The 12,180-nt window shown below is 34.3% G+C and overlaps 1 protein-coding gene across 1 annotated transcript in view; it reads right to left on the minus strand.

Annotated features, from left to right (window-relative positions):
* Positions 1-7,423: 7,423 nt before the first annotated feature.
* Positions 7,424-12,180, minus strand: part of LOC127852724 (uncharacterized) — a 137,872-nt gene continuing 133,115 nt past the window's right edge. The window contains 3 exon segments of the mRNA XM_052386677.1: positions 7,424-7,551; positions 7,554-7,637; positions 8,217-8,340. Coding sequence (XP_052242637.1) covers positions 7,424-7,551; positions 7,554-7,637; positions 8,217-8,340 — 336 coding nt within the window.

Here is a 12,180-nt window from a genome sequence, read left to right on the forward strand (position 1 = left end):
GAAAATTGCCCCGCCACTGGTGGCCATGTTTTTAAAGCAACCAAAACTATTTTCGAACTAATCTAAGATATCATTGGGGCAAATCTTCTGACCCAGTTTCATGAAGATTGGAAAATAAATGTGAAGCCTAGAGTGTTAACAAGGCTTTACTATATATTTCTAACCATATTAGGAAAAATGCCCCGCCCCCGTGGTGGCCATGTTTTCCAACCAACCGACATCATTTTTAAACTCGTCCAAGATCTTTGTGAGATGAATCTTCTGATTGAGTTTCATGAAGATCGGACTATAAATGTGGCCTCTAGAGTGTTAACAAGATTTTACTATAGCCATATATAGCCATATAAGGAAAAATGCCCCACCCCTCTGCAGCCATGTTTTTCAAGCAAACGTAACCATTTTCTAATTCATCCAAGATATCAAAGAGACAAATCTTCTGACCATATTTCATGAACATTGAACAATAAATGTGGCCTCTAGAGTGTTAACAAGGTTTTACTATAGCCATACAAGGAAAAATGCCCCGCCCCCCTAGCGGCCATGTTTTCCAACCAAAGACATCATTTATGAACTCGTCCAAGATATTATTGAGATAAATATTCTGACCAAGTTTCATGAAGATTGGACAATAAATGTGGCCTCTAGAGTGTTAACAAGATTTTACTACAGCCATTAGGGCTGCAACGGGTACCCGAAATATCCGATGATATCGGATCCAACTTCAGATTCGCGGGTACGAATCCACCCTTGGAAATTTCGGTTCCGAATATTTATTTACATAGTTGTATGTAACCTAGCGCTGTTTTCACGAGTATTGTTTTTTTAACAGACTGGTTCTGTTTGAAAGATAAAAGATACCTATAATAGTCGATATTTAACGCCTTGTGACAGTCAAATAGCAGATCATTCGAGGTCCTTCGGCTTTTATTGTATAAGAGTGTCATTGGACATTCCGTAATGTGCCCAGAAAGCAAAACTAATTCGAAATCACGGAGGATTTACACATTACAAATGCAATTCCTAATGGCAATAAGTAAGTTTTCAATCCTTATTTTCTTTCCGAGTTGTATTAAAAATAACGGTAGTCGATCCAGTGTGGCTGGAATGTTATTCAGGTAAATTTTGCATAATTTCGCGACCTGTCAAATTGTGTTCCTGCATCATGTTATGTCTTGAAAGCATCTTTCGTCATATACTAAATTTAAATGCTATCTTGTGATGCAAGGAACCTCAGTGCCCAGTGAGAGAATCTTCTCAACTGCAGGAGACCACGTAAGTGCTCATAGGGCTTGCCTGGACCCGGACAATGTTTATATGTTAATTTTTGTGAAAACAAACATCAAACTGTATGAACAGTGAAAAGTGTATGTTAACGAGCAAACTATTAAGTGAATAAGTGTTAAGGTTTCGTTTTATTTTGACATTGCAACAATTTTAAACGAGAACTTTGTTATGTTTTTGTTAATAAATGTTTAATATTTTGTAGTCAAATTATACTTCTAAAACATTGATTTCTTTAATTTAGACAGAACATTCTCAGACTAATGTTCTCTTATTTGAGGAATCCGGATCCGAAAAACTGTAAGAAACCATATTTGGATTCGGATTCGGATCCGAGCAAACTTTTTGGATTCGTTGCAGCCCTAACAGCCATATAAGGAAAAATGCTCCGCCCCTTGGCAGCCATGTTTTTCAAGCGAAGGTTACCATTTTCAAACTCATCCAAGATATCATTGCGACAAATCTTCTGACCAAGTTTCATGAAGATCGGAAAATAAATGTGGCCTCTAGAGTGTTGACAAGGTTTTACTAAAGCCATATAAGGAAAAAATGCCCCGCCCCCTGGCGGCCATGTTTTTCAACCAACAGGCATCATTTTCAAACTCTTCCAAGATATAATTGGGATGAATCTTCTGACCAAGTTTCGTGAAGATTGACCAATAAATGTGGCCTCTAGAGTGTTAACAAGATTTTATTTTAGCACTACATAGCCATATAAAGAAAAATGCCCCGCCCCCTGGCGGCCATGTTTTTTCACCGATCTGGACCGTTTTTGTACTCCTTTGAGATATCAATAAAACCAATGTTTTGACCAAGTTTCATGAAGATTGGGCACAAATTGTGACTTCTAGAGTGTTCACAAGGTTTCTCTATAGCCATATAAGAAATACTGCCCCGCCCCCTGGCGGCCATGTTTTTCAACGGACCGGAACCATTTTTATACTCAACCAACATATTATTCATACAAACATTTTGACAAAGTTACATCAAGATTGGGCATCAAATGTGACTTCTGCTGTGTTCGCAAAGTTTTTCTTTTTTTGACCTAGTGATCTAGTTTTTGATCAAGCATGACCCAGTTTCGAACTCAGTCGAGGTATTAATGGGACAAATGTTCTTACCAAGTTTGATGAAGATCGGACAATGAAGGTGGCCTCTAGAGTGTTCACAAGACAAAATGTTGACGACGGACGACGCACGACGGACAAAAGGCGATCACAAAAGCTCACCGTGAGCACGTTGTGCTCTGGTGAGCTAAAAATTAACTAGTACAAAATCCTGCTACCGAGTTGCAGACCAAAATATTATCTTTACAACATGCAGGAACAAGAGATGTGTTTGTCAGGCGTAAGCTTTCTTGAGTTATCATCCGGAAAAAAATGATAAAACACTGTGACAAATAACTATGTACAATGAGGGAAATATACAATTAAAAGTAATAAAACATGGGCTGTTTGTAAAACATGCATGCCCCCCATATGGGCTGTCAATTGTAGTGGCAGCCATTGTGTGAATTCGTTTTTTGGCACTGTGACCTTTACCTGTAACCTAGTGACCTGAAAATACATAGGGGGTCATCTGCGAGTCATGATCAATGTACCTATGAAGTTTCATGATCCTAGGCGTAAGCTTTCTTGAGTTATCATCCGGAAACAATTTAACTGTGTCAAGTCACCGTGACCTTGACCTTTGACCTAGTGACCTGAAAATCAATAGGGGTCATCTGCGAGTCATGATCAATGTACCTATGAAGTTTCATGATCCTAGGCATAAGCGTTCTTGAGTTATCATCCAGAAACCATTTTACTATTTTAGGTCACTGTGACCTTGACCTTTGACCTTGTGACCTTAAAATCAATAGGGGTCATCTGCGAGTCATGATCAATGAACCTATGAAGTTTCATGATCCTAGGCATAAGCGTTCTTGAGTTATCATCCGGAAACGATTTTACTATTTATGGTCACCGTGACCTTGACCTTTGACCTAGTGTCCTAAAAATCAACAGGGGTCATCTGCGAGTCATGATCAATGTACCTTTGAAGTTTCATGATCCTTGGCATAAGCGTTCTTGAGTTATCATCCGGAAACCATTTTACTATTTCGGGTCACCGTGACCTTGACCTTTGACCTAGTGACCTCAAAATCAATAGAGGTCATCTGCGAGTCATGATCAATGTACCTATGAAGTTTCATGATCCTAGGCATAAGCGTTCTTGAGTTATCATCCGGAAACCAACTGGTGGACGGACAGACGGACATACGGACGGACGGACATACGGACGGACCGACATGTGCAAAACAATATACCCCCTCTTCTTCGAAGGGGGACATAATAATGTAGATATTTTTGGTTCAAATATAAAAATACATTTGATGAAGCAAAACACATCTGAATCTTAACCTGAACACAAGCTTACTGACAAAAGAAAACATAAGCTCCATATTTTGCATCACATCATTTTTCAAAAGCTTGAGCCAGTATTCCAAAAAGCTCTTAAGGGACATCTCAATTTCAGTTGTTCTTGACCAAAATTCAGATACAATATTCTTCTTGAAATCCCATATTTTCTAGTTACAATATGCAAAAATATGAAAAACAATAACAATGTTTTATTGTTTCAAACATTCTTTATGTACAATGACATAAAAACAACTTAGCCAGATACTCAATAAATTATATGAATTAAAGATTTTTTTTTAGTTTTTCCTACTCGGCTTTGTAAATACATGCCCAGACTCAGCCACTAGAAGCACTTCATTGTCAAATATGCTGAAATACTGCATATAAATTGCTTTTAACAGATGATTTTACACATTTTAGCACATTTATTTTCAATATCTGAATTACTGTAATTTATGTTCCTTATATCTTTGAAAATAATTGTCATTTTGTGAAGATGTTTTCAACACTTTTAGACAATACCTTAAATTTTGATCCAAGTTTTAGGAAATATCCTCAGACTTATTTAAAAGCCTTGCATGTTATGGCTTAACTGGAAGTGAAGGTGGCTTTCACTGGGTTTTTTATTACCTTTTGTTTTCAATCTTGATGGAACTCAATGAAACAGTAGAAAATTGGGTAAATGCTTCAGTAGACAACAACATTTCATTAGTGAATGACTGCAACAGTAAATACAACCCTAAATATAAAATATAAATACGGGTCCTGGGCCAGAATTCACCAACCAATTCTTAGACTGAAGTCTGGAAATACATAATTTTCTTAAAACTGTTCAGTTTCATTAGAAATGAAAAAATATAATGATACAAAACTTAACACCTCTTTTTACACATTTCTTCATTTAGAAAAATAAATATATGATATAAGATTTTTTTATCCTGGAAACGTGGAAGTTTTTTTGGTTCCTAGTCTATTTTTGTCCCCTACTGGTTTCACCGGAGAGACTTATGGTTTTCGCTCTGTCTGTGAGTCTGTGCGTCTGTGAGTCTGTCACACTTTTCTGGATCCTAAGATAAAAGTTCTTCATATTGTTTCATGAAACTTGAAACATGGATAGATGGCAATATGGACATAACGCACGTCATTTCATTTTCTTCCTACGTCAAAAATTCTGGTTGCTATGGCAACAAAAAGAAATAAATTCTGACAATGGTGGAGCCGGTAGGCAATAGTCTTGTTTAGTCTTAAGTCTAAGAATGAGTGGGTAAATATGAGCTCAGGTGATGATCAAAATGTCATTATAACATAAGAAAACTTATAAAACTAATAAAAATGAAAGTTTCAGGCGTTCATGCCATAATGCATACAGCACTTTTTATACCATCACCATCACGTGATACAGAAAACCGGCATCATTTTGTAATTATAACATAACAGTATTAACCTTGTGAAGATATATGTTCCACTTGTGCAGGCAACAGAAAGAACTTTTAAATGCAAACGCAATACTGCATGGCGCAGAAAGTGCTGAATCTAAAAACAGGAAGATTTATGAAAAGGTGTAAGATGCCTTTCTGCATAAACTAATAGGAGTAATAATAACAAAATGATAAGTAGTAAACTCAATAGCTAGTTATGAGCTTTGATTAAATATGTTCTCAAGACGCACTTTAAAGGAATGGAGAAGGAATGTTCACCTATTGTATCTTTAAGAGATTTAACAAAACTCAGTTGTTGCTTCAAAACCAAAACAAAAAAGTTTATTCAAGAAAAAACTTCAATATGAGCTAAAAAAATTAACCGTGAAGAAATTTCTTAAAGAACTTTTTGCATAGTGGATGTGGAAATCTGTAAGTGTTTTTAAAAAAGCAACAACTTCACACGTTTGAAACAATGGTAATACTAATCATGGAATGTAACAATACAATACAAGTATAGTCAACATAGGGAAATTACCACACACATGGTCTATGAAAAAGATATAAGAAACTAAAAGTTTCTTTGATTGTTTTAGCATAAGTATTAAACTGCACTACCAGAATAAAAGTTTTAGTTTCGCTTATCATGGAACAATGTGTTTTATCATTATTTTTTTCAACTGCAGTACCAATATACAAATCTATGGTATTTAATGCTGGGCATTGCTATCCATTACATAAAAAATATATAAATAATTACTTGAGTTCACCCTATTTCGAAGCAGCAATGTTTTTCACAAAAGACTGATTTCTTATTGTTGTATTTTAAGAATTATATTATTTTGCAATTGTAAAATTATATTTAGAATCTAAGCAAGTGTGATTTCAGTAAATGTTCTGGCAAGATGCTATAGCATTTACATAAAATATATTTCAGAATAAAAAACTTAACATACATGAATATAGTAAAGGGAAGAGTCACTTTAAGAAAATATTCAACAGATGCAGCAGATGAACATGCACCGAACACAAATTTACTTAAAATAAGGGACTAAGGATGTTCAAAATCAATAATAAGTTGATCATCAGAGCTACATCCTGCTTCAATTGGTGTCATGTAAGGGCACCTCGGTGTATTTGATACACAAATATGTAGCCAGGCATAAATATGGGTCTAAAAATCAAAATGATGTATAATTGCAATTATCAAAGTAAAGTTGAGTGAGTTGAAGCGAAACTATAGTATCTTTGTTTTTATATTCCTTTTCCAGATACAATAGGCACATGCACAACCGACATTTATCCAAATGTATGAACATTTGTAAACACTTCTAACGAGTTTGTTTTATTTAACAATCAGCTTTATGTTATTATAAATATTATTTTGTCAATAGCTCTAGTGGCTTCGTACTTTCAGTTTACATTGTTCTGCCATTTAACTTAACATAATAAGTGACCATAGAACCCACTTCAATGTTGCCTGTGTTTTTTTTTCAATGGATCAAAGGTTTTTTAATAATTATTGTAAATGGAATGTAACGAACATTTTTTAGAAGAAAAAATGCAATTAAATATCAATATTGAAATTAAATCTATATAATCTATAAACAAAAGTGGAAAGCTGTTAAAGTCTGAATTAAACAACTGAAGAACATATCTACCTGGAAGTAGTTTCATCATTAAATATACATCTTGAAACATCCAAGTCATTCAATTGTTTCAATAACCCAGATAATAACATCAAAGTGCCTGTTGTGGTTTAAACATAAGGATGAGGAAATAAAACGACAATAGAAACATTAAATTTGAACAAGCTGAACAATGTACTGGGATATCACATATTGCTTCAGTGAGGCTTTTATTAGAACTGTGCATGAAACACAGCTAACATGGTATGCTAATTACATGATACCATTAAAATACTCTTACAAGAAGTAAGACAAATCTATATGGCATACTGGTAAGTTCCATGTGCTTGGAAGAATTGCAGTATACCATTTAAATGCTCTTAGAAGAAGTTGTAAAAATCCTATTTGTCTTACAGGTCAATTCCATGTGCATGAACAAATTATATTTAATTCGGCTTCAGTCAGAAACATATTAGCCATGCTCTGTGAAAAGGGGGTTTATTGCATGTGCATAAAGACACTTTTCGCCCTGGAAGGAAGGCGAAAGTGTTGAATGTAAGTCTTTAGGTAAAATAAGGAAAACACAAATGGTCCCCTTCTTTAATTAAGCATGCTTAAGTAATAAATGTGTCCTTCACAAGCCCATAAGATTATACTGTACAGTTCATAGTTGATCAGCTAATAACTCTCTTTCCTAATCCAAAGGTTTATATTTCCCTTCAGTTGACACCATGTAGTTGTTGAAGAAGTCCTGAAAGTAAGCGAAGGTGGGTCTGGCCTCGGGCAATAAGTTCCAGCACTTGAGCATTTGCTCGTAATGGGGTCAGGACAGGCAACAGGGCCACCTGTAGGGCGGGGCATGCGGAATCCCTTCTCGACCTGGTTTAGAACCTCGTGACCGTTCATACCTGGGGACGATAGGTAGAGTTACCATTTAACATGAAACATCACGGTAATGCATGGGCTGAGTAAAACACATGGCATTGGCTAAATAATTTATGCACTAGGCAAGTTTTCCAATATAAAAATGGAGTCACCACAAGTATGTACCATAACTATGCTTAAATGTCTAAAATGCTGATGTGTAACATAAGAAAGGAACTAATCTCATTGAAGCTGTTTGATTTTTTTAACATCCTCATAATTGACAATTTCAAATTAAAACTTAAATAGAAAGTTCCCTTTTCATCCGTTTTGTGGTTTATGATAAATTTGACAAAATACATATTTGCAGTGCATAATAGGTAAGCATTTGCTTATAAGGCTAACAAAAGATTAAGAGTAAAGGAAACTGACACAATAATCGTAAGTTATGGACTTTCCATTCAATCAAGCTAAAATTAACAAGCAAATTCATTGAATTGATATCCCCCGCCAATAAATTAATTTTGTGACAGTCGGACCGACAGACAACGCCAATTCTATATCCCTCCGTCTTTGGCGGGAGATAATAAATATAAACTAAAAGAAATGTTTGATTGACTTGCCTGGATATGGTACACGGCCAAAGGTGATTAGCCCATACAGTAAAATACCATATGACAAGATATCTGACTTGATACAGAACTTGCGATTAAATTCAGTCTCGGGGGCAGTCCATTTGATAGGAAACTAATTGACCTTCCTGTTTTATAAACGTAGCTGCATTTTCCTTACAAGCATCTTGAACATAGTGAACATGGGCCAAGAGCATTTATAAACACCTTTACTAATTTTGTCAAAACCACTTTCATAACTGATGCAAATTTCCATCCTCAAACAGACTGTTTTAAGAATTGTTTAATGTTTGATATATTCTTCTTTAAGTTCAGATTTGCGGCTTGAGGGTTTTCACTGCAAAGTCTAGCTTGAATATAGCAATAATGATATCCAAATAACAACTGTCAGTGTAGCAGACTGTAAATTCAGAGCACAATAAATTGGATTAAAAATAAGTGTGTCTTGAAAACAATTTACAACAGGGAAACGTCAAAATAATTTAAATTTAATTTAATAATGTTAAACATTTTTTTGTGGGAAAATATTACTCCTACTGCTGCTGCTTCTGCTACTTCTACTACTACTACTACTACTTCTACTACTACTACTACTACTACTACTTCTACTTCTACTACAAGTACTACTACTTCAACTACTACTACTACTACTACACCTCAACACACACATACGGACAGACGACGGATATCACGGTATCCCAACAGCCTACCACGAAATCATGTTCAGAAGAGCTGAACATACTTTCAAGTTTTACCTACAGCGTACAGGTTAAACGTTTTTCGTGTGCAAGGTTGGCACATGGGCATTAGGAAATAAAACTGACAAAAAACGTGCACGATGTTTGCAACAGAAAAACTCAAAAAGGTAACAAATGTTGTTTTTAAGAAAAACGCACAAACAGTTTAGTTTTATGTCTTTCAATTAGGGCATTCTCCGTCATTAAAAAGCACAACATACTTCTCAATTTGTAGAACAATATTCTCTATTAAATTGATCATAAAACTCATCTTCGTTGAGGCCCACTTTAATGTGTACTATTTTTTGCCTAATAAAAGTCCCTTAAAACAATCTAGATATAACCCACTCTCTGTTACGTTTTTTTTTATAAAATTGTAAAGCTATAATAACTTTTAGCTAGACACATATAAAAACTATTTATCGGTATGAACCTTGCACATGTCTCAACTTAAATATTAGTGTGACCTTGATGGTGGCCTTTCATTAATGGATGGCCACTGGACTAACGAATGACACACTTCTGGTAAATAAGTATTAAAACAATTGCATGATAAATGATGAAGTAACAGCCCAGAAAGCTTTTTTTATCCCAAAATTACTTGTACGTGTCAATGACCATTGAACTAGAAGTCGTTTAGACGACGAGCTAAATACACATGATGGACATTGATGTTTAGTTGCTTCGTTAATTACAAGATTAATGACGAGGTTGCAGCATTGAAATGTTGAGTAATGTACAGATTTGATCGTCGCCCTCTTTTTGTGACATTAAACTTGGAGCTTGGAAGCTGCCGTTTCCACATAGTAAATATGTGTTGTTAAATATTTTAAGATTGCATTATGAATGAAGAAGTTAGTCTTGACAACATGTTGTGGAGCCATTGTTAACCTTTAACCTTTAAGTATAACTTGAACAAAGAGGTAGGGAGACGGTCGGTTAACGTTAACCGCTATTTCCGTATAATGAAAAAGTGTAATAAATATTTCAAAGTGCATGGTGAATGATGAATGTATAGTCCAGACAAGCTGTTTAATGACCACTGTGACGTTTTACATCTAAGTGTGACCTTGACCTTTTGAGGTAGAGACACGGGTTCACGCACATTTAATCGACAATTTTGACTACTATATCGAACTTTCCGCGAGTGTGCTCAACTAATAAGAAGACACCGAAATAAATACAGTTAAATATACATTAATATATATAAAAAAATAAAAATAAATTAATCAAATTATAAAATTTAATCATAACCCTTTAACAAAAAAGTATATGTAATGTCCATTCCAGAATCCAAATGAGGTTATTGCGATTATACTTTCTTTGCATTGAAATAGAATATGGTAGATATAAAAGCTTATAGTGAGACGAATGCAAGGGAAAACTGTGGAACCAAGATGTATGTAAATCAGAATATCACGTGTTGCTATGTTGTTCATCTTATAACTAACCGCGTGTAGTATATAGTAAAAGTACATATAGGCTCACCATAAGTAATACACATGCTAAAGCTCAACAAAATGATAAACTTTTTGCTAGAAGCTTTAAATCTTAGATGCGAGAAAGTTTATCGTCTTGCTACTGTAAACTTGCATGTTTACACAGAGAACTGAAATGAATAGTCGAACATGTTATTTGGTAGTATGCATATTTGTTCATCTTTACATACGCTATATTGTATGACTCCATGTATCTGTCATATTTCTTTTGAATATATGTACTTGACTTGACCAAAGGATTGCCAATAAAGATTGAACTTTTTATTGCCTGCTAAGCAATGAATAATTCCAAGAGAAAGAATTTTAAACAATTTGCCAAATTTAAAGGTACGCAGTCTGATAATTACTTTAAACATCCCTAAAATCTGTTGAAGTATTTTCTGTTTCGTTTAGCTTGATTATAATGGACACCTCGATAATTATTTTTAAATGGGATATTTATTATGCACCAAAAGATTATAATCTAAATTTTGTTTTAATAATGAAACCGTTTTCTTATATGCACAAGGTAAACACACTAGATTAGACAATTTCTCGTATTCAACTAAACCTTATTCGATATTTTCTTCTTGTCTTATTGCTGTGTTATAGTATACACTATTGTTAACATAAAGTGCAGATAATATTACACATTGAAAACATGTCATATTTGATTCGAAACCTTTGAATGATTTTAACTTTTTGAAATGTTATTAAAGACTTACTTTAAAGCTAAGTATTTGGTTTACCTTTATTTCCCAAATGTGTTCTCAAAGTAAAATATGCAATTGCAAAGACTTATAATGACGAATCATGTTTAATGTATCTAGCCTTATATTATGTATATTATATTAATTTATTGAAGTAATTAATTGCAAACAGTTCATCTATGTTAGAGCAAGCAAGATGGATAGGCCTTGCTGCAACGCCATAGGTTTCAATAGCAAAGTTGTCGCCACGGTCAAACTTATCAAGATAAACAATTACCACAGTAAAACAAAATACATTGTTTAATTGCTATACTTAATTTGTTAATGAGTTTCAAATAAAATCTGAGATTTGTTTTCCTTAACTAATATCAAGAAAATAAACATACATTTTGTGTGTGCAACTCCGTTTAAAAAAATATATGTCTATGTTGAATAGCAGATACTAACTCTTTTTCAATGCGTTGCCATCAGTTTGTTTAATTTAGTACTTATTTACTGAAAGGAAAAATGTTGAAATGATACCTGTTTGTTCCAATTTCACTTTTTGGGAAATCGTTTCCCATTTCATTGAACGGCGATAGCTCTTTTGGATAAGACAATGTCACTTTTTTAAACGTGCATTGATCGTTGTTCGTTAATGTCGGATCCGATCGCTCTGTATTTCTCTTCAAACTTTTTTGAAAATATATACTTTTGCTGGAATGTACCTTGTCTTGATATAGCAGAGAAAATTGACAATATTTCATTGATTTCGTCCTTAATTTTTGTATTAGCAGCATGCTTGTCGTTAAGTCGTTTAACCTCTTCATTCTTCAAAGCATTTGCCTTAGTCATAAATGCAAGTTTAGCCTCTTTAATCTGTTTTATGCAACGATTTCCCAAATCTTCTACTTTTTTTAGATATGTCTCTTAGTGATTCTGTGAATTGTTTCTCCGACTTCTTGCATTCAATTACATAAGCTTAATGTTGATATCGAAGGCATTCAGCAATCGTGATACATCGACTAGCTCTGGAATTCTCCGAAAGAAA

Source organism: Dreissena polymorpha, chromosome 12 (genome assembly GCF_020536995.1).
Source record: "Dreissena polymorpha isolate Duluth1 chromosome 12, UMN_Dpol_1.0, whole genome shotgun sequence".
In the NCBI taxonomy this organism is placed as follows: Eukaryota; Metazoa; Mollusca; class Bivalvia; order Myida; family Dreissenidae; genus Dreissena; species Dreissena polymorpha.